The sequence below is a fragment of the Ostrea edulis genome, chromosome 1, assembly GCF_947568905.1.
Source record: "Ostrea edulis chromosome 1, xbOstEdul1.1, whole genome shotgun sequence".
Lineage (NCBI taxonomy): Eukaryota > Metazoa > Mollusca > Bivalvia > Ostreida > Ostreidae > Ostrea > Ostrea edulis.
The window spans coordinates 1,514,366-1,539,320 of NC_079164.1; the positions used below are offsets into that span (position 1 = coordinate 1,514,366).

The window sequence follows — 24,955 nt, forward strand, 5'->3', positions numbered from 1 at the left end:
AGACAAAGACTCCGAGACTGTATAAGCTTGAGCAGAAACTGCATTGAAAATGAAAAGTAGGAGCATTGCAGCTGTGCACATCGTTTTTAGTTTTTTGATTACAGTGTTCAAAATGGGGGGTTGACAGGGTTTAAAAATTAGGACGCCTAAAGGAGGAAAAAATATACATATTTTCCTTTGTATCTTTTAAACTAAAAATATTTTGTTAAGAGGTGTAGAACAAAGGTTATGCAAAATTTTAAGAGCATTCTTTTGATATCCCCAAAAAAGGGCTGACCCTTAAATTAGGGATCTGGGAATCTTCAAAATGTTCACTTTATAACTAAAAAAAAAAACACGGTAAATATTTCGATATGGAAAAGTTGTTCTTTAACATCTTATTGATCCCATAGACATAATATTTTGCTCAAGTATTGTGTTATATATGAGTAAAAAGCTTGACCAGCAAACAGGTAACCGTATCATTAGGTAGGTGAAGGGGGAAAATATGCGTATAGCTTAAATACACTTGCTTCAATTGATAAATCTGACTTCATGAAATGCTAATATTCTTTTAAAATAAGGTTTTAACGTGATCTATGGTTCCCTTAAAAATCATCTATCGACAACTTTCTTTTTCTATTATTTAGTAGCTTTAATATAAAAAATCGTTCCAAAGAAAAAGAGAGGAAAAGGTTATCTCTTCTACGTTTGTTATTAAAACAACGATATATTTAATTGAAGAAACAAACTTTCAAGTATAGAATAACTCAGTCATTAACTACACGCATCTTACATACACCGCGGGGTTTGTTTTTGTTTACAATTACGTAACCGCCTCGAGGAACCATCGCGTGTGAACCAGGGCATGTACACAACGTAAACATTGTCGTCCTAAATGTTATATTTTTGATCATATTGGATTTTTCGAATAATTCAGTATTTCCGGGGATGTATATACTTGTTTATACGTCCCTGGTCTTACATTTGATTTGTTTTGAATTCAAAACTCTAGGGCATTGAGTCAGGCATCAATTTTAAAATCTGCAAATTAATATACAGTTCGTTTTTCAATCATGTCTAATTGAATGTGTGTTTAATATCGGAGATTCATCGCTGCTGGACTAGCGATCTGTGAATCACACTACTTTAACTGAACACACAACCTTCACTCAAATTCTTCGTTGTGATAAAGAAAATGGATACATTTTACAAACATAACGAATTATTTCTGAACATGCTTTGAAATCAATAGTTTATAATCATGATTAAACCAAATTTAAATATGGGTATACAAAATTCAGAAACCCATAGGCGACCAATCTCATTTCAAATGATTTGTTGTTTTATTGTTTAAAAACCATGACTTTGATTAAACATTGATTCAGAACTCCTGGTCCAAATTATGTAACCTCGGCACGTGCCCTGGCGTGAAATTCATACGCGACTTCTGTGCACACTGTGTGCATAATATACCTACATGTATTTACGCAGATAGATATTAAAGTTTAATAAAATATTCAAGATTTGAGAGCAATTTATTTGACTTGTATGTATAAATAATTCAAACTCGATGAATTATTCTTGCATTCTCTTCAGTCTAAATATTATGCTATCATAATTTTGTTGTATGATAAAATATTGGTAACAGCTATAAACCTTTATTGTATGTCCTGAGGCATACATTTCATAAATTTAAATAGTATTTTTCTTCATAATTGGGATTGAAAAGTTAAATGTTGAAAGAATTTAATCCCACATACACTCGCGCCTCAAAAGACTGATTCGTGGAATGAGATCATACACTCATGTACTTGAGTAGTATAAATTTATGAAACACCTTACGATAGAAATTTATAGTACACCTTTATAGCTTCATTTCAATGATATATATTAAATTCTCAAACTATTTCATAATTACATACGAGAAGTCAGAATCGCCAGCGTAGACAAACTACTTATATCGTTACAATACTTATCTTCCTGTCACAGTTGATTATTTTCTTTCTAAAAACTTTAACTTGTATTCGTCTTTTGTAAAATCACTGGATAAGTATTTCAAATAGTTTTCCCGGGGTGATGTTACTTATAACATATCAAGAGGGAAAGAAGGCGAAAGTTAGATCCCACACGCACATACTCATGTACGGTTCCTGTATCAAATGTCATTTAATTTTCTACGTTTTATTTACAATATCAATCACAATTTCTCTTGTCTTAATTATCACAAACTGTGAAACACGAAATCCATGCATGCACAGTGCTACACGCATATGAGCACCTGTCAATCAACACCACTCGATTTTGTGAACATAGTCTGGTATCGCGGAATCATTTCCCACGTTATAGAAAAAAAGTATATTTAAACACTGTTGGGAGACTGGAGCTGCTGTGAATTTACCGCAGCGATGTATCTGCAGACTATTCAGGACCTGTTTTTATATCAAATAATGATATATCAGGTAACAGAGTACGTCTGAAAATTTTGTATTTGAAATTACCATCCATTACAGAGAATGTAAAGAGTTTTGGTTATTGATCTTGATAAACGACAGATCATACCTTCCTAGTCACAGCATGGGTGGAAGGTTGAAGGACAGGAAGTTCCAGTTCCTACCATCCAGTATTTTTGCCAACACATGCTTGACAGTATACTATACAGATCGTTAATTTACGGTCATGCCCTTTCAATCTACCTTATGTCTACCTCTTTTGTTCTTACCTATTGAGGATTTCTGTTTGGTTTCCTGCCTCCAACTATATTGCTTTTTATGGACTTGAGTCGTGATTTTATAATGATAGTACGCTGATAAAAATGTCTTTGTGCGTTCATTTCGGTGTTGAAAATGAACTTGCCGGTCAATGCAATGTTTTGATTTAGATTTTTATAAAATAAGAATTGGGATAGGACTTTAAATTGATACATCATTTTATACATGAAAAAAAAAACCCCATTAAGATTTACTTATTAAAGAATTGATTAATCATATTTTCCTGTTGAAACATGAAAATTTGAACACAGTTGGTGAATTGCATACATGTATTACTTCAATTTATAGTAATTCAAAAAACCTGCTTCGTGGGCTTCGAGATTTAAGGCCAGTGCTGTTCAACCCAAAGATGTCGACCTTTTCAAAGACCTGTATAGGACGTAAAACATATACGATAGATCATATAATCATTGGGATGAACTCAATGAATAAAAAAAGCAGCCAAGGATTATTAAGATGGTTTTGTCACTTGAACTATGGTTTGAGATAAACCGTGTGTAAGTCCTCTTTTTTACATTCTCTCTGATCGCTATCGGTGGCTGCTGAGGAATTCTGAGGATAGGATCACCATTTTCTTTGGGGGGAGGGGAGGGGGGTTCATATTTCCATGTAAGCATCAAAAACAACATTGCAACACTAAAGGCGAAGTAGGCCGGTAATTGTTGCTTATTAAAGTTCGGGGGGGGGGGGCCTTAAAAAAATGGACAAGTACACACACTTGACAAACGTCAGTTCACGACTTTCTAGTCACCGGCATAGGTGAAAGGTGGATGCACAGCAAGTTCAAGTCCCCACTACCCACTAATTTTGCCAATATGCGCTTGACAGAAGAATACAAAAGCCTCAATTTACGACCGTGCCCTCTCAATATGTATTATGCACAGCCCCCTATTTTTCTGCCTAATGAGAAATTCCGTTTGGGTGTGACCCCCCCCCCCCCCCTTCCTACCTACCTAATCTGAATTGCTTACAGCGACAACAGTCAGGATAATATTTTTATAATGATAGTACCTTGATAAAATTGTTTATGTCCATACATTTCGATATTGGAAATGTAACTTACCCTTTAAATACGTTTGCTGGAAAATAAATAGCATGTTTGAATTGAGATAGTACCTTAAATTGATATTAACATTTTATTCATTGAACAGTTAATTGAAAAATCAAATTAATCTAGTATATTTTTTTTATGAATTTAACAATATAAATTAAATACAGATGCTGAATTACATATATCTTTATGGAATTAAAAACAAACCGCTCCGTGGGCTTCGAGATTTATACCCCTTACCCCAGCGTAGAAACCCAAAGATGTCGAAATTTTCAAAGACCAGTATAGACGTAAAAAATCTTCAATAAATCATAAAATCACGAGGATGACCTAAAAAAAAAAAGCAAAAAAAAAAAAAAAAACAAAAAAAAAAAAAACAAGGAGGATAAGGTGCTTTGACTCGAAGCATCGAAGTATGGTCTGAAATAAACTAATATTAGTCCTCTCTCTGACCACTCTTCCCTGCTCTGTATCTGTGGATGCTATGGGAAAGCAGGATAACCATTTTTGTCGAGGGAAGGGGAGGGGGTGATGTTACATATTTCCACACAAAGATGAAAAACATCATCAGTCACAATTTTCAGCATTTTATCAGTCCAAAAACAGGCATTGCAATTCAATGGAAAATCGTCACCGTTATTGCCCATTGCCCCTTACGGAAAAGCAATGTTTTATGATATCTACACTATAAAACACTACTTGTTATAAAACCTTCTCATTAATATCTGACAATCTAACAAAAGAGACTGCCTCTTTGAGCTGGAAGAACAGACAACAATATTACCGAACACTAATTATAGTCCCAAAAAATAAAGTTTGAGATATCGTCAAGTCCGTCTATCCGTGCAAATGTGCCCAGACCACAAATGTTAAAAATACACCGTAAGCTCATTCTTCACATAAAGATTATTAGTGACCATAACATGAATATTCTTGATGTAAGGTCATTTGCACCATTTCTAAAGGTCTAAAAATTAAAAATTGATTAGCCTTAATATATCTTAATAATGGCAAACATTTTAATTAATACTGATAAAAAGTTTCAATATGATCAAAGAATATGTCCTGGCCTTGACCTATGGTCACATTGTCAAGTTCACTTTTTAGAAAATACAACCCTGTCCTGGCCATATGAAGTAATGAAGAAACATTTAGATTTCATACTTACAACAGATTTTCATGTTAACTGAGGCTGCATTAGGACCTGACCCAAGGACATATGGTCAACTTCAAGGTTTTTATGTCACACAGCTCCGACGGAAGAACTCTCGTTGCTTTGCAACGAGCTTTGCTCTAGTTACAACTGTATTTTAAACGAACTTGGCATTAATTCCACTTTCAGTAATCATACTTATACTCCAACTGCCCTTTCAAAAGATGAATTTCTTCAAAATCATGCTTCAGTTTTAGACACATTTAATATTCCAGTCAATGAGTCGAATGAATATGAGTTACCGTACCTATACTGTATTCCTAAACTACATAAAATCAATTTATGTATATAAATTGTTTAGGTCGTTTGGCTTGTTATTTTTAGACTAGGTTCTTTTAATAGCCACTTCTTTTTTAAGAACATGCAGAGTGCTTATGCACAGGTTCTATTTTTTTTCGGGGGTTTTCCGGCGCATGCGCTTTAGATTGGCTAGATTTAGTCAACATTGGCGAATTCAGATCTCATGGTTGTTTTCCTGCTATTTTACCTTGGAATATTACTTTGGACATCAACTCTTCTGCACGAATCAATTCTTTATTCCCGTTGAACCTTCATGATCAGGTAATTTGATCGCTGTGGTACCTGTATTTTTCATATTTTAATAAGCGTCACCTCGAAGGACTAGACGCCATGCATGGAAATTTGTGAGCGTGCTTCTGTTTTGATGACTACAACCCTTTGCACTGTGTGCTAACTATTGCTAATGTCGCTTCTTATCGGAGATTCACATATTCGCCGGTTTCAGCAGTATTTAAATGCCACAAACTTCGATTCCATTGATATAGCAGGTTTGGGTGCGCTACGATTCTATGGTATTAGTGGCGGATCTATCGGGAACGAGCATCACATCCACATAAAAACCCTCACAAACAAAGATACATTGCTGGATCCAGTAAGTGCTCCACCAAGCCCCTATCTTTGCTCCTCACGAAAATATTAACAGCTGTGAAGGAGAAACTTCAAACTGACTATGTGACTACATATGCCAGAAGTGGTGTTACTCAAATGTGGATTCTAAACAATTCTAAAGAACTTTTAGTAAACTTGAAATCGCAGAATTTTCCCCAAATCAATAACAATAAAACTTATAACTTTTCAACACTAGACACGACCATTCCTCACGATAAATTAAAGACTATACTTTTTGACATCATAGACAGTTGCGTCTTCAACAGAAACGGAAAAATTCATATCTAGTGATCAGTCATTCAAAAACTTACTTTGTTAAACGCACTCTGATTCCTCGCACACGTACACTGAAGTTGAAATAAAAAATATGCTAGAGTTCCTCATTGACATTATCTTCGTGGTCTTTGGTGATCAGGTCTTCCGACAGTCTGTTGGAATTCTCATGGGCACGAATTGTGCTCCTTTGTTAGCTGACCTGTTTCTATATTCATATGAAGCAGAATTTATTATAAAAAAAACTACGCGAGAAGAAAAAATTTCTCGCTGTGGCCTTCAATTCAATATTTAGATATATCGATGACATTTTGTCAATTAGCAATAATAACTTTCATTCATATGTCGATTTGATATATGCCTGTGAGCTCGAAATAAAGGATACCACAGAGTCGTCCACTTTTGCTTCATACTTAAATATTTTATTGAAAGTAGACATTAACGGCAAACTGACAACTCAATTGTATGATAAACGGGATGATTTCAGCTTCTCCATCGTCAACTTCCCACATTTATGTAGCAACATTCCATTATCACCTGCATATGGTGTTTATATATCTCAACTTATTCAATATGCAAGAGCTTGTTCTGCGTATAGTGAGTTTTTAAATCGAGGTAAGCTACTGACAAACAAGTTGATAGTACAGGGGTTTCAACATTCTCGATTGAAGTCATCATTTCGCAAATTCTATGGTCGTTATAACGATCTAGTTCGTGAATACAACCTCGCATTGGGTCAAATGCTGTCTGACGTGTTTCATACCGATTGTTAAGCCGTTCTTGGCAAACTGATCTTGACTGTGGATAACTCCGTTTACCTGATCAGGATATAGGGCTCATGGCGGGTGTGACCGGTCAACAGGGGATGCTTACTCCTCCTAGGCACCTGATCCCACCTCTGGTGTGTCCAAGGGTCTGTGTTTGCCCAACTATCTATTTTGTATTGCTTATGGGAGTTATGAGATTGATCACTGTTCGTTATCTTCACCTTGTATTACTCGATATACCCTTACAGAGCACAGATTTACGACTGACATTACCTAATGACATGCTGTTTGTACGTGTTCTTTAGTGATTACTATCATTTCCATCCGTTTTTCACTCATTTATACTATTAATATATATAGCTGACCACGGATATGGTGCATGTGACCAAAATTCGTCATTACGTATACGTCTACATTTAATGCACATTAGATTCGCTTTGTATGCATGTAATAGTGTGGATTGTATAGGTATATAAACAACTCAACACCAATGGTAGGGTTCTATCAGAGTTTGTATTCTTTTCTAATTAACTCTGAAATATATAACAAGAATATCACATATAATATATATCATGAATTAAAACATATAGTATAAAAATATCAACAAAGAAAACTCATTTGCTCAGCACAGTTTACAACCAAGAGTTATTCCCCTTAATAGTGCTTATAAAGATATATTTGACTATTGATTACTATATGGTATAAAATAATAAATAGATTTATCTTACTCGACTATTGCACTTAATTAATCATAGACTAAATAATCAACTTGATAAGAATATTCAGAACTTATCATAATGCAAAGAATATACCAAAAAAATGCAATGTCATACCTATGTGTGACACAGAGCCAAATTTCTGGTCAGGTCCAGAATATTCTATATGCTGGTAATAAATCTATATAGAAATAATGAAATATCAAATATTTGTGTGAAACTAATGTTACATTACTTATTCACACAAGGAAATCATAAAAAGTAAAAATAGCTGAATACTACTCGAACACTCTGACATTCACACATAACATATTTAAACTACTACATTTGATTCAATCATGATTTATAGTTTTAATATACATTCATACTGATATACATTTTACTCTTTAGTTGTAATTGATAACTTAAAGATAATGTACAAATGCATATGATCACTCTTACTCAATTACCATCATAGAAAATGCATAAAATCTAACTATTCAGCAAATGTATTAATTCAAAGTAAGCACATGTACTTTGAATTATATATGATCATAAAAACTCAAAAGAAAGTCATATTTACTTACAGTCAAATTGTACTAGGAAAATCTTCTGGAAAACACTTCTATATTCTTAGAAGACAATTCAAAATGTGAACAATAGTAAAGAGAGGGAAATTGGAGAGTTATATATTCTATAAATATTTACATGGTGCTATTACTGACCATTATGATCTCATAATCTATGAATAACTTTAAAGATATTTGCATATACTATTAAGTTGTACATAAAATAAATTAAAAGTAAAGACAACTTTTGTCATGTACTAATCTTCATAATTTAAATAATGAAATAATATATTTACTTTAGAAAAATATCACCCTGTCACATGCACACGGAGCTAATGCAAAGTAAATTTGATTCAAAGTAAATTAAGTTAAACGCAATAAATTCCCCGTGTAAACGCGGGCCAGTTTTAATACGCATTAACTTACGCTTAATGTGTAATAATTTAATTCTTTTTGTATCCTTATCTCTGATTGGTCAAATTGCAATTGAGGAACTCAGGCTATTTTTGTATAGCCTGGTTTGGTGTGGGGACATACCCCCCTTGACAACCAGAAGCCGGAACTATTTTTCTCTCTCTGAATTTACATCGCAGCACCGTTTTCAGCCTTCTATGGAATAGAAAGTCAACGTGTACAATAAGATACTTCGGTTTGATACACACACTAAATTCTCGTTCTCAATTATTAGTATCTACTTGTACGCTAATCACTGTTGTAAATCATTTTTCTCTGCATGATGATCGAATAATTTCAAAATAGATCAAAACAAAGATAGTATATTCGAATTCATGATTTAGCAAGTAAGCATTGTCCTGTTCATTTTCAAATTCATTTCTGACTGGGAAAGGGGGTGGGTCATTACTGATCCGCCTTTCAACAAAGCAAACGAAAAAAACCATACGTCACATTTTACCACATGACGTCAGTCACATTGACATGTGGAGCGCGATTTGCCACTTACATATTTTCTTGTGTTGGAATTACTATCACATCTAGTGACAACGTTGCTTGCCAGGGTAAGTTTTCATGTAGTAGAAATTTTCTCAGAGTTAAAAGCCGCACATTATTGCATTTTCTGATATTTGAAGACTTACTTTGGGTAGATCTAGGCCTAAACAATGCAATTTCCCGTATTTTTTCAATCTGTCAGAGATGAGCGACTTCAAAGTTGATCTCTAAAGAGCAGCGAAATATGCCTTGCATGCATAGCATACACATATTTTCTGTCATGACAAACTTCACCTTCGATACAATAAGTTATTAAATAGGCTAGCTCTGTTGAACTAAGACAAATTGACAACAAGTTAAGATGGCGACTTTCACAGCTACAGGTAGACGCTTCGTCGTTGTTGCTAAGTGAATCATTACGCGTCTCAGTTGACTTGTATTTTTCCGAGTTTATGCACATTTTGATAAACGAAGGTTAGTATAACTTTAATTCTGGGACAAGTTATACGAGTGTTTTTATTTTTTTATTTACAATATTTATATAGCGCATTATATAATTTTTTTTAAAAATACTCTAAGCGCTTTACATTAAAACAACAATAAACTACAATTAAAAATTGAACATATCTAAAACAGTGTAAAAAAAATATTCGTTTCATTAAAAGAATATGAATTCTAGCACTGGCTTACACAAAATCGTGATTAAACTACAGAAAATACATACAAAAAGGTTTCATAAAAAAGAATATTAATACTGTCACTGGAAATGCCTTACATAAAACCGTGATAAGCAAGTCTGAAGAAGTAAGTTTTTAAAATTTTCTTGAAAAGTTCGAAAGAATTTTCATTGCGGATGTAGCTTGGAAGGTTATCCCAGAGTGTGGCGGTTGCTTTGTCAAACCTTCTGTCGCCATACGTTTTGGTCTTAACTCTTGATGTTTGAATAAGCATGGCGGTTTCGGATCGTAAAGACCTTGATGGATTGTATGGACTGACCAGTGACCAGTTCTTCAAGGTAGACAGGTGCAAGACCGTGGAGAGCTTTAAATGTGTACATTAACAGTTTGTACTGAACCCTGAAATGTACTGGAAGCCAATAGAGTTTCATTAAAACTGGTGTTATGTGCTCATTTTTCTTAGTTCTGATAATCAGCCGTGTGACTGAATTCTGCATACGCTGTAACTTTGACATTATGTCAGAATTAACACCATAGAAAAGGGCGTTTCCATAGTCAAAACGCGAAGTCACTAGCGAACTGACCAAAGTCTTGCAGGCGTCTTCAGTAATGAATGGTCTTATGCGTCCAATGTTTCGGATCTGAAAAAAAAACATGCCTTTGATATAGCAGTTGCCTGTTTTCGCATGCTTAGTGTTCTGTCAAAAAATACACCCAGGTTTTTAACAAACGAAACATCATGCACAACGGATCCATCAAACGAAAGGTGACAATCTTTTAGTTCGTTCACTCGATGTCGAGGCGCAAACACGATAAGTTTGGTTTTGTCCTGGTTTAATTTTAAGCTCATCCACACACTTATAACCTGGTATAACCTGGTTTGGGTCAGTTTACGCTTTTTCATAATCCGCTTGCCCCAGAATTAAAGTCATTTTTTAATAATTAAATTCTTCGTACCGAAGGCGCGTCCGCAAAGCAAGGCTCTAAAGGTAACAAGTATGTAAAAGGAAAAAAAACACCTAGAAAATCAGCAAATGAATAGAGATTATCTCTACATACATTCACTGGAAATGTTATGATCCATATGGACGCTGCCATTTATTTTGTTCATTAATTACTTGCTTGTTATTTGTGTTTTAATTTTGAATGCCAAAAATACAAGACTGAGGTGTAGATTTTAATCCCGCACTCCGTTTGTTAGAAATGAACGGTATGATTATCGATGTTACGTGTTTATCCAATCATCAAATAGAAAATCAGTGATATTGAGCGCAGCGAGGCAGCGCTCTCATGGCTCGTACTGCGAGCTCTAATGACTAAAGTGCGCAAAATAATGCAAGCTAAATCTAAACCTTTAAAGAGGTTCGGATCTGACTTTTTTTTTTAAAACTCTCAAATCTGATATCATGAATTTGTTCGTATATCTAGTGCAAAAAAAGTCATTATTTATTTTTATTATTTGTATTAAACTGTTATTTATCTGTATTGTTAGAAATCATGATTATGTATCTATTTTATGTAATGATTGGTATCTGCTGCTTATATTGTGTTCACACCAACAGACAAGTAAAGTTTAATTGAATAGATTTTAAATGCAAAAAGTTCATGTATAGACCACTGTAGCTCAATAACAAGCAATGTGACCTGTTTTTCTTTTCAATTTCCTAATTCTCCTTCATAGTAGAAATTAAAAATACACGTCTCACAAAAATTGACATTAGGCCTATTTCAAATGTCAGGTGCGAACATCTTTAACAAGAATTTTGTTTACACCTATTCCAATAGTCCCTTGTCAAAAGAGCTTGAGATCTCGAAGTCACACCTTGGGCCATTATATTAAACTTACGTGGAATATCATCCTAATATTGGGTTCTCCTATAACTCAAAAATTCAATGCACCAAATTAGGCGTAATGTTTAATATAAAAAAGTGCAATCTTTATGAAAGGCATGCTATTTTATGATATCTATGTTTTGACGTACGTCATAATTAGACTGATGGTGGCAGATCTAAAGAATGTAGGACAGAAAGTCAAAGGACAAAAATTCACAAGACAAAAAGTCACAGGACAAAAATTCACAAGACAAAAAGTCACAGGACAAAAAAAGGTCACAGTTTTATAAGAAAATAAGACAAGTCACCATTACAAATTTTATGAAAGTAGAACAAAATTTCACAGGAGAAAAAGTCATGGTTTATAAGAAAATAAAAAGTATTGATTTTTATATGTATTTTAAAATATATCTGTTCTTTTTGTAATGTTTAAGAAAATATATATGCAAAATTTATATTTTCTATGAGATTTTGATAATAATCATAAAATTGTTATTCCTTTTATCATATTTATTGTAAAATATTATTTGGATTTTTTAAAAAGAGATTTTTTTATTGAGATAAAATAAAAATAAGCTTTATGATCATTTGGTTTAGTATACTACATGTACATATTAATGATTGTCAAAACAAAATCTGATGGCAGAATTATGGTTGGCTTCCTTTCACTCCGGATTATTGTCAAAACAAGAAGTAAGTGAACTGTCATATAATAATCGCTATATAAACAAGTTAATGATTTTTCCTTTCTTATTATCTAATAATGAACTGAAAGTGCTAAATGTGGCAAAACAAACACCAATAAGAATGATGACATGTATTCTCTTCTACCTGTAATCTACCGTAAGAAATGTCTGCTGCCTGAACAACAGCTTTAGTGAGCATTTTGTGACTTTTTGTCCAGTGACGTTTCGTCTTGTGACTTTTTGTCCTGTGACTTTTTATCCTATCTAATCAAAAGTCATCATTGTGACTTTTTGTCCTGTGAATTTTTGTCCTACGGATTTTGTGACTTTTTTCCTGTGTTTTTTGGTCCTGTGACTTTCTGTCTGTATACCGATCTAAATACGTGCAATTTATATTTGTAAAAGTCATACTTGCGGAATGATATACATGCAAGAAAACATTAGGTTTCGTAAAATGGCATCGAGCACAAATTGTGTATACTCGACTGCAAACCACAAATCCGATTAAAATACTATAGTCTCAAAAGGAATTGATTACTCAAACAAGAAAAGGAAAAAACGAGACCAACCTGTTAACTACTATCTGAGGGAGCACAAGCTACTTAAAAAAATCGATGAAATTCGACTGGATTGAAAACATTTTTTCCCCACCGCGTCTAAAAACAAGAATTGCTTAAATATATTTCTTTGACACGTCCGGTAACTTGAATGCAAACCACAAACGGGTTCATGCTTTACTAAATTGTTATTTTATTCACAATTTAGTAAATCATGACATCCCCCCCTCCCCTCTGTGTAAGAAAATGACGTTTTGGTGAAAATGTTTTAGAAAGGTATAGATAGTACAATAGCCCTCCCCCCAACAAATTAGACATTTTCTTACAGCTGCCCTCCCCTGAGAAATGATGATACTCGCCTAAAGTGTAATTAGTATGTCAATATACAGTGGCTTATTACAAGTACAAATCTACATTCATTTCAGGTCAAAGAAAATAGTATGTCATCTGAAGACATTGCCCAAGGTCAATATGTCATTGAATGTGACATCTGCAAACAACCAGCCTCGTTCTTCTGCAGACGATGTGGGGTCAATCTCTGCGATCCTTGTGTTCCGGTACATCTCCAGATTAAGTCCAAAACCGGACATGACGTGGTGGATTACGCCAGTAGAGATGATGACGGCACCTCTAAAATTGAAGAACTGATGAAAACCATTACGAAGGAAAACGAGCGACTACAAAACTATAAGAATGAACTCAAGAAAATCATAGATCATACCACAAAGCGTCTTGACAAGCCAAAAATTTCCGGTCCATTCCAATCCAGGTTTGCGAAAAAAACACAACAGAGATTATCTTCATTATCCAAAATTTACCAACAGAAGGATGAAGTGACGTCACGAGGAGAGGAGTGGCACATACAGATAGATAAAACCGTGAAGATGCTCCACCAGGAACTGGACGACATGCAAAAGGAGCACGAATCACTGCTCCGGAAACAGAAACGAGAATTGGAAGAAATTTTAGGAAAAGTTGATGAAATTAACGCCGCGACAATGAAACTGAAAAATTCACAGAATGTTATAGAAATGACGAAACTGATACCAATGATTGAAAACCAGGAAACTCCCTTGGATATTACACAGTACTCGTTTCCGATGTTTTACAAAAGCGGAATTGACGACAACTATTTGAAATCGTATTTCGGATACATTGAGAATATACAAGAAAGAAAGATTTCTCTGCCGAGATTGATATCTGAAGACGCTGTGATTTCGAATCACAAAATATTAGAGCTGCCGGAAGTCATCACAGCAATAGACACAGGGTTTCCTGTTAGCAAAAACAACAACCGTCTATACGATATTGCTGTTATTGATGATAACAGAGTGTGGATGGGAGGAGCAAGTTATGAACTCAAGTTGTTTGATTTCCAGGGAAACCTCCACGACACGGTCTCCATCACAACACAGGGCTTGTGTTTAACTGTATACAACAAACACGTCATTTACACAGGTATCAATACTGTGTGTAGAGTAGCCGAGGATAAAACGATCCAGCCGATGTTTACAACCGGGGAGTGGGAACCACACGGCATCACGAGTACCGCGACAGATGACCTACTGGTCTGTCTCCATAAAGATGACCAGTACAAAGTCGTGCGATACAGCGGTACCGGTACCATACTCCAGGAAATCCAGTACGACTCACAGGGCCAGCCTCTGTACCGACGACCAGCCTACATCACTGAGAATGTCAACGGGGACATCATCGTAACAGACTGGAAGAAAAACGCTGTCATTGCTGTCGATAGATTAGGAATATTTCGGTTTTCTTTCTCTGGGAGGGACAAGCCATCTGCTGTCACTTCCGTCACTACTGATGCTGGTGGTCACGTTATCGTTACTGACTTTGGCGACAAGATCCACATGTTGGACAGGGACGGGCGATTCCTGAGATATATCATTCCAGATCAAAGGATTAATAAGCCACGCGGTGTGTGTATTGTCGGGGACGGGGAGATGTTTGTGGGGGAAAATAATACCGGCATAGCAAAACGAATAAAATATTCAGAATAATAAACAAAATGAATTGTGTGGTGTCTCGTATGAAATATTTTATTATGCAATAAATTGTGTAAATTAAGCATGTTGTTTTTAATTTTTTGATATTACTTAACACCCCTGTAGATACGAGATCGTTAACCCGGACGCAATAGGTAGCAATCAATTTGACAGCGGGTGAGTTTTGATGTCATTCATGTGTCGATGTTTGATTTAGTTGACATTTTACAAGATTAATATAGTAGTGACAATATATGAGAGTTTTGTGTGATGAAAAGAAGATATTCCCACAATTCTTAATATATACGAGTAAACAATCCAATTAATCGAAAATGGCTCCGAAATTTCTGACCGGTAAATCAATAACTATTTTCATAATGATTCAAATCATTGCAACATTATCTTCATTTTCCGAATCAAAGTAACATACGATTTACCTCTGATATATCCAGGGGTCCGTGTTTGCCCAACTCTCTATTTTGTATTGGTTGTAAGAATTGTGATCACTTTTCGTTATCTTCGCCTTTCATACACCATCAGAACGCACATTTATTAGCCTCTAGAAATGGTGTTTCTATGAAAAATTGACAAAGTAAAGGCGATCGGCAGCGGAACAAATTGCCCATAAAGTGATCGTATAATGCATTAAATGCGACCGGGTCTATTGGGTATAGTCAACATCATTATGACTGTTTGACTAGACAGATATTTTCCAGTGGCGGATCCAGGAATTCCGATAACTTGGGGTGGGAGTGGGGAACATGCACAAGTCGGGTATTAAACAAAATATTCCACTGGAAATTCCGCATGTTGTAAAACCAGACGGAATATCAATCTAGTCATTATATTATAAAACTAGCATTTTGCTAATTTGTTGTATAGTGATCTAGATGCCAGTAACTCCTTGTATATTTGTGGCGAAATAAGGGGGAGGGGGTGCGTGAGTCCATGGTTCAATTCTAAATCCGCCACTGATTTCAAGTGGCCTAATTGAATATAGGATGTGAAGGGAAATTGATTTCAGGCTGTATTTTTTTTTCAATCTAATTTTCATGATTTATTGCCCATCCGGTAAATCAAATTAAAAATATGAATAAATATCAAACACTAAATAGATAAATAAAATAATATAAAACCTGACAGTGGTATACTCCAGTGTTGACTTTTACATCTGCGTCCTGTTTCTTGTCAATGCTATCATTAGACAGAAATGTAAAATTATTTAAAAGCAAGTTGTAATACTGTTCATACGATTATTTCATGATGACTACATGTATACGTAACAATTTTTTTTCGCCGTAAAGATGATAAGAAAATGTTTATTTCTAGCTGCGAACAAATGAATAGGTGACGCCATATTTTCTTACATTCAACAAAAATACTTAATTTCTATTGTCATGAATAAATTTAGGCGTTATTATTTAATATACCACAATGCTTTGGCAACCTTTTCAAGCTAATTCGATATTTGAGCAACAAATCAGCCAGCCTAGGGACAGGTGATATTATCCAGAGTATAAATATATTTATAATGGAAGCACGTAGAACTAGAGAGATTCTCCCTTAATTTTTTAGCTCAACAGACCTGAAAGCTCAAGTGAGTTTTTCTGATCACTTTTTGGTCGGTTTCCGTCTGTCTGTCCGTCAGTAAACTTTTTACATTTTCAACTTCCTCTCCAGAACTGCATCCATGGGTAAAGGAATTTCATGTTTGTTGAAATAAAGGGGTAGGCCCCTTTAAAGGGGAGGTAATCACGAAAATACAAAATTGAATGGCGTCATTTAAATATCTCAAGAACCAGTTGACCAGAAAATTTACATGAAAGATTTCTGACATAGTGCATCTTAAAGTTTACTGAAATCATGGTCCCCAGAGGTAGGGTGGGGCACAACAGGGAATCAAAGTTTTACATGCGAATATCCGTGTGTTTAGGGAAAATCTTTTAAATCTTCTTCTCAAGAACTACTGCGTCGTAAAAGCTGAAATTTACATGAAAACTTTCTGACATCATGCAGATTCAAGTTTGTTAAATTCATGACCCGTTGAGGTAGGGCGGGGCCACAATAGGGAATCAAATTTTAATATGCAAGTATATAACGGAAATCTTTAAAACTCTTCTTCTCAAGAACCACCAGGCCAGAAGAGTTGACATTTACTTGATTCCCTGATATAGAATTGGTTCTAATTTGTTTAAACCATTGTACCTGGGGGGGGGGGGGTTGGAAGGGGCCGCAATAGGGGAACATAGTTTTATATACTGATATATTATAGAAAACAATCTTGAAAACTATTTCTTGAACTATTTAAGCTAGAGCTTTTATATTTTGTATATGCATTATTTACAGAAATACCTTCCATGTGATTCCTTGGTATGTGATCTTATGACCTTGACCTGGAAGTCTGACCTATTTTTGATAAAATTCTTAGTTATACAAAATGTCCTGAACAATTTAGGATTGATCTTTCATAACTTGTATAAATCTCTTATGGCAAGCCCTTTGCTTTGTTATCAGGTTCTTTGACCTTGTGACTTTGAGCTCTGAGTTTGACCTACTTTTTAGAAAACATTGCATATTAAGCATATCCGGAACTATTTAAGTAGGGATTTCATATTCTGTGTATATATTATTCGGTAAGAGCTTGTGGCACAACGGTGTTTGATCTTTTGACCTTGGAGTTTGACCTATCTTTGAAAAAAAAACCTTACCTATTTAATATCGCATGAACTATTTAAGGTACGACCTTCATATTATCTATATAGACCTTGTCATAATTTGGTGTTTGACCTAATGACCTTGAACAGCGACAGGACTAAGATGACTCAGGTGAGCGATGTGGCCTATTGACCTCTTGTTTGACAGTATACATTTCCCGCTATTTTTACATTCAAAAACTATATTTACAATCAAATGTAAAATATATCGGGTTATACCCCCTCCCTTTTTTTCCAAAGTAGTATCGAGTGTTGAGAATGTAAGCTTTATCGAGTGAAGATAACGAGCGTTGACAGTAGCACCCCGCGGTAAGCCCATATCTTGATATTGTAATTAGAGTAATCTGTAGTTAAAAGTAGTATGTATAGAACGTCCTCACAACTGGTATGTACTGTAGTTCGTCAGACAGCATTTGGCCTTTGAATTGATCCCGTGTAGAGGAGGACGAACACTTGCTAACCCCCGACCCTCTACGATTTAAGATTGTGAAGTTTGAATAAAAATCGTCGTTTAGTTTGTGTATGCGTGTGCTTTTGCTTACATCCCTCCATGATTTTAAGTTCGGGTTGATTTAGGTTTTAAATCTTTATTGATTTTTTTTTTGGTTGTCAAGAATTATAGACAACTGTGAACTCAACTTCTCATAAGACTGTCCTCTCCCTTACTTTGAAAACCAGGGCTACCCGCCTGTAATTCCATTCCACCAATGAATGTAACAATCATTCCAGAAGATATACCAGGCAGCAGACAGATATCTGTCTGGAACTGAAAAATATCACTAAATGTATTTCATTTTGAATTCATGCCTTAATTTTATTCTTCTATAAATGTAAATGTAAGGTAAAGATAAGGAACAGTGATCAATCTCATAACTCCTATAAGCAATACAAAATAGATAGTTGGGCAAACACGGACCCCTGGACACACCAGGGGTGTGATCAGGTGCCTAGGAGGAGTAAGCATCCCCTGTTGACCGGTCACACCCGCCGTGAGCCCTATATCCTGATCAGATAAACGGAGTTATCCACAGTCAAAATCAGTTTGCCAAGAACGGCTTAACAATCGGTATGAAAGACGTTAGACAGCATTTGACCCAATTCAATGTTGTACGGACGAAGTAGATCGTTAAGTAAATATGGGCTGATTTATTTGGATTTATTTCTGTTGTTAAACATCACGAAAAAATATTCAAATATTACCGGTAAGATACATAAAAACTTGTAAACATCTGCAAATTGATATACTTTGATGTTCTAGTATACAAGGTCTGTATTTTTACAAACACTTACGAAGTTGCCGTGTGTATTTTTATCTAGGAAAATTATAGATTAGAAAACGTTTTGTTTATTTGTCTTGAAACTAATATTAGATTTCGGGAATAAGAGAATATCTTACAACGTTTCAGTAACATATATCATTTTAACGATTTAGCTATCTCGTTATAACGAGATAACTATCTCCTTATAACGAGATAGTCATCTCCTTTTCACGAGATAGTCATCTCCTTATCACGAGATAGTCATCTCCTTATAACGAGATAGCTAATTCATTATAACGAGATAATCAACTCTTTATAATTAGATAAGTAACTCGTTATAACGAGATACTAACTCGTTATGACGAGATACTAACTCGTTATAACGAGCTAGATTTTTTACCACTTTGTACATTTCACTGACCGCATGAAATGTTAATTTTACATGAGCACAAGGCTGCAGATTAATCGTCTCATATATTGCCATGTAAAATATTCTTCCCTATCTTGGCCTCATCATACCCACTAGGATCACGATTTTAATGAATTGTAATCTACACTGCCGGGTGATGCTTGCTTATCAATATGACTAACCACGGCCCTGATGGTCTTGAGAAGACGATTTCATGTAAAACTTTGATCCCTTATTGAGGTCTAATCCTACACTCCGGGTTCATGATTGGAACAAACTTTAATCTGATCTACCTGTGCTTGTAGACAGGACTTTCGGTACCCCCCATTCTTGTAGTTTTGAATATTCAATTCCTTGGGTATTTCGGTTGCATTTCTGAAAAATATGTAACTTCAGAGTGTACTTTTTTCAATGAGAAACACGAATTTCGTCCAGAAACTGTTTTTATAAATGTCATATCATCGATAATCTTATGAGCACAGGTGCTTGTGGGGAGGACTTCTGGTACCCCCTTCTTGTATTTTTAAATGTTTAATTCCTTGGGTATTTCGCGTGTATGTTTGAAACACTTCAGACAGCGTTCGACCCAATGACAGGTTGTATTTGTAAATCAGATCGTCATAATAACCATAGAGTCTACGATATGCTGACTAAATGTATTTATTTTAGAAGATTTCCATACACAATTTACATGTACAATATATCTACAGTACAGCCATCGTGGTTCCCTTATTTCCCGCGTCCCCGCGACGGGAATTTAATCCTTTCCGCATTACACCGTCGTGGTTTTTCATAGCGGGGCTTCGCGGGACCACGTTTACACCGGGGCGGTTGTGAGTTACAAATGTACCTGTATTTACACTGTTGATAGTTGATGACGCTTACTTCTTATTAATGCATGTCGAATTAATTAAATAGTAGAATTTAAATTGTATATGTTTGTGAATTAATTTTCGCAATTTTTTAAAACATATATGTACGGTAGTTAGCCGAATAATTCACAACTTAATAAAACTTTTTTTCCTGCGAGTTGCGTGTGCTGAAATTTAATAAATCGGGAATCAGCAGTAAGTTAAAAGTTAATATTTGTGGAAACATTTTTTCCATAAGAAATTGATCAAAAAATGTTATACCTTTTATTTATGCCAATCATTATTTACAGTGTCGAGTTTTCAAGTAAGCATGCTGCAGGGATCAAACATGCAAGTTCCACGTGTATGGACACCTGTCTTTCCTTTACCTGTATATACATTTCATGAATTTCAAAATTAGATAAAATAATTTATTGTATGAGTTCTACGGGGGATAAAATCAAATTAACGATTTCACCAGTAAGAAAAGAATAAAATCCTGATTTAAAAAGAAAAACTCATTAAATCCACCCGTATTTATTTTGATACGTTCATGCTCTACATGTACTTCGTTCTCTGCTTTGTACGACGTACATTTCTCTGGTAGTTTTAAGCGTTGTTTTGTGATTGCGTAAATACACAGGTTTGACCATTTGACACAGTTGTCCCTTCAACTCTTTGTAAATTCTGTCCCTGAAACATGGCCAGCACAGATAGGATAATATCTCTCTCCGGATCCAGGAATTGAAAGGGGGGGTGGACAACTTCATGCGAACCTCCGGATTTTACAGCTGTAAAGTGTGGTACATGTAAGGGGGCGGGACGGAGGAGATGACTTCAGTTTACAATTGTCTAAGATTCTTGACAAACACAAGTAATATTTTAAAATTGTGCAGAGAGTGGGTGCAACTCATAAAACTTAAAAAGAATTTGTCCAAACATGGATTTCGTATTTGTATTAATACATTTTAGTTGTATAATTCATTATCTCCGTTGACAAATGCACATTTTGGTGGTAAATGTATTTCAAGTCAATGTGAAGATCACCCTTGTTCCTAATTATGGTTGCGTAATGCTTCCTATCAAATACACAGACTTGATTCGATAAACTCAGTAATGTTAAATAGTGCTCTCTCTCTCTCTCTCTCTCTCTCTCTCTCTCTCTCTCTCTCTCTCTCTCTCTCATTTCATAAAGAGTTTGCTGATGCAAATCTTTAATCCATTTCCTACTTTAATATTTGTGTTATACATGTTTTCTTAAAACATTTGTACAAATACATGTATAGAATTAAATTCCTGAAAAAATTCGTGACAGATAATGTGAATATTACTCGGATGCTAGAAGATAACCATTACTTAGCCCATTGTAGTAATAATGACAATATATTATATATATTATGTATGTGCATTTTTCTCTACCGTTCTACAAAATGTGTGTATTTACATGGGCATGATATTCACACTTGACAGCACGATGTCTTAGTCTGTGAAATCGTACACGTCGTCAGGACAGGCTGGTTCGGCTGTCGGGATGGCACATAATTCTGAAACAAAATCAATATGCCAATTGTTTCATTGGTTGTGCAATCGGTATTGGTGTGTACTAGTACATACAAATATGAAGGGAAAAGAAAATGATTTATTCAATACACTGATCAATAGATAATCAATAACATCAATCAGATTGGTGGTAGTTCATGATTATTTCAAAGTGCACATTTACAAAACAACAGAAACATATCATTTATGTGCTATGACTTTGAAAAACTAAAACCAATAATAAATCAATGAATTCAATCAAAAGTTTGAATCAAAAAAAAATGTTTGGTTGAGGCCAAACAATTTTTTAGATGGATGGAGCATAATTAGAGGCCAAAATTGGGGCCAGCCCAGGTCAATGGGGCCAGGCCAGGTTTTATAGTATGCCAGTTCAGAATCAGTGCACATTAATCTCGGTAGAGATCTCAACCTAGATTAAGTGCACATCAGCTCTACATCAAAACAGATTGGTATACTTCACACCTATCAAAAGAGGTTGGTATACTCCGCACCCATAAAAACAGATCGATATACTCTATACCTATCAAATCAAATCGGTATACTCCACACCAATCAAAACAGGTCGGTACTCCATACCTATCAAAACAGGTCGGTACTCCACACCTATCAAAACAAATCGATATACCCCATACCTATCAAAACAGGTCGGTATACTCCACACCTATCAAAACAGGTCGGCATACTCCATACCTATCAAAACAGGTCGGCATACTCCATACCTATCAAAACAGGTCGGCATACTCCATACCTATCAAAACAGGTCGGCATACTCCATACCTATCAAAACAAGTCGGCATACTCCATACCTATCAAAACAGGTCGGCATACTCCATACCTATCAAAACAGGTCGGCATACTCCATACCTATCAAAACAGGTCGGTATACTCCATACCTATCAAAACAGGTCGGCATACTCCATATCTATCAAAACAGGTCGGCATACTCCATACCTATCAAAACAGGTCGGCATACTCCATACCTATCAAAACAGGTCGGTATACTCCATACCAATCGTTCCAAAGGAGAAACTGTTTCCGTATTGTCAAAATATTGTAGAAAATTATAAAATTGCATTGTCGCCTTAACAAAATTACCCTGTATATGAATATAAAAACTGAGACAAACACTGGTGACTCATGTGTATTTTCTACATTTATCTCTGGGATCTTTAATATAAACTCAACTGTTAGAAATAAATACTACAAATAACACAGTCGCTACAAACATGTGCAACTTATGGTCGTATCTGCAGTACCGGTAGACCTACTCTTCATGTCACGTTATTATTTTTGTGTGTGTACATTTACTGTTGTTTTTCCAATAAACAGGATTCAAATTGAACATTTTTTGCCGTGACGTCTGTTACCGAATAAAAAACGATACTTTCAGCCTGTTGATATGTTGTCTCGTACAAATGCATTAGTGAATATATAATCATTGCTCCTACAGGAAATTTGATCTATCAAAATATCCATGCAGATCATGTCGAATTTACAGGTGCAGATTATCAGACAAAAAACGAGACGCGAAGCTGGAATTGTATAAAAACTCGGAATATATATATATATATATATATATATATATATATATATATATATGATTTAAAAGGAAAACAAAATGTATAGTTAAGGGGTTGAAAATTATCATCAGTAGGTCAGATGTAAGGGCAAACAAAGTCTTAAATAAGGCAACCTATATATATATATATATATATATATATATATATATATATATAGATAGATAGATAGATAGATAGATAGATAGATAGATAGATAGATAGATACACTCTTTCGAAAAGTGTTTGGTGATACAATATTTAAAGGAAGGTTGTACCAGAAAAAGAAAGACAACTTTTAAATTAGAACAGCCTGGGTGTATATAAACCCGGGGTGTTGTGATACTGTGTCTTTCTTACAAGCTAATCGAACGAAGAGGGAGCTTAATAAGAAGTAAGGATCTACAACATGTATGAAGGTTTTAGCATTAGGAGGCTGGGACATTTAAGATAGATATTAAAAATCATATTTTGCATATTTTAAAAACTGAATTCATGCATTATTAAATGAGGCCTTATTTTAGACTTTGTTTGCCCTTATATCTGACCTACTGATGATAATTTTCAACCCCTTAACTATACATTTTGCTTTCCTTTTAAATCATTTTTCGTATACATTAAATTTCTTTTTCTTTAATTCAAACATTCAACATTACTTTGTACTAATACCAAACCATATATACATGATAGCATTTACTACCAATCATTTTGATAATGATTATTGTATCAAAATTTAAAAAAAAAAAAGAAAAGAAAAAAGTACATGTAAAACATTTCCTAACCGCATAACTATTGTCTATAATCCTCCAATCAGAAATGGGCAAACAAACATATTTCAATTTTGGCCAGAATGAAAACAAAAACTACCATAGATTCAACATTTGGAGTAGACCTTCAGTCTATAGACTTCCAGTCATTAAACTCATTAGTCAAGACCGTTAGTGATATTGAATTCTCAGAACATCAGGACACCATCTTCAACACAGAGCAGGCAAGATGGATGTTGAACTGTGTAGACCTTTATCATTTCTATGGCAAAGAAGTATTAAAGGTCTGTGTTAATGGAGCGGTGCACAACCAAGACATCAGTGGTGACCCAGATTACGAGAAATTGCAGCTGAAGTATTAGAACCACAGAACAATGCCTGCGGATTAGACAGTATTCCAACTGAACCAAGCATCCTGTTTGGAAATAACACAACGGGAAGTTATCTGGAATTCCACTCTGACCCTTATGGAATAGCGGTGAACAATGGAACTCATGAGTCGGATGGTTATGGTAATTTACACAATGAAAAACTGAAGTGTCCCAGGAAGTATTTGTTCCCGGAACTACTTCCAAGTACAAACTCCCGGAGGGGGGTGTTTTCCAGATATAACAGCAACACCAAATGGAGTGTCCCATGTCTTGAAGATGACAAGTATGCTGTCTTCAAGTCGTAGCATATTAATGCTGGTGAAGAGAAAGAGAACCCAATGCATTATAAGCCATATATTTGCTATAATGTGATTTAACCACTAGAGGTTAAATCCATTTATCAAAGTGATACGGAGTTTTTATTTCTTATTACTGTGCTATTTTCCGCATCCCAAGGGAACTACCCCGGGTTCCTAGAGTCAACCACGTCACGATTTTCGGGATATTAGCGAACACAGCAAAAATGTGACGTCA

The 24,955-nt window shown here is 35.1% G+C and overlaps 1 protein-coding gene and 1 pseudogene across 2 annotated transcripts in view; both read left to right on the forward strand.

Annotated features, from left to right (window-relative positions):
- LOC125664527 (uncharacterized) overlaps positions 1-24,955 on the forward strand; it is a 272,796-nt pseudogene that overhangs the window by 142,067 nt on the left and 105,774 nt on the right.
- The window catches only part of LOC125664524 (uncharacterized), an 83,070-nt gene that overhangs the window by 1,893 nt on the left and 56,222 nt on the right, over positions 1-24,955 (forward strand). Inside the window, exon 2 of one of the 2 annotated variants that reach the window (XM_056150491.1) lies at positions 13,354-14,991. In XM_056150491.1, the coding sequence (XP_056006466.1) occupies positions 13,369-14,949 (1,581 nt within the window). In that variant the 5' untranslated portion in view covers positions 13,354-13,368 and the 3' untranslated portion in view covers positions 14,950-14,991. Of the gene's footprint in view, positions 1-13,353; positions 15,004-24,955 lie in introns of those variants that run through there. The other variant, XM_056150489.1, reaches the window with a different exon arrangement.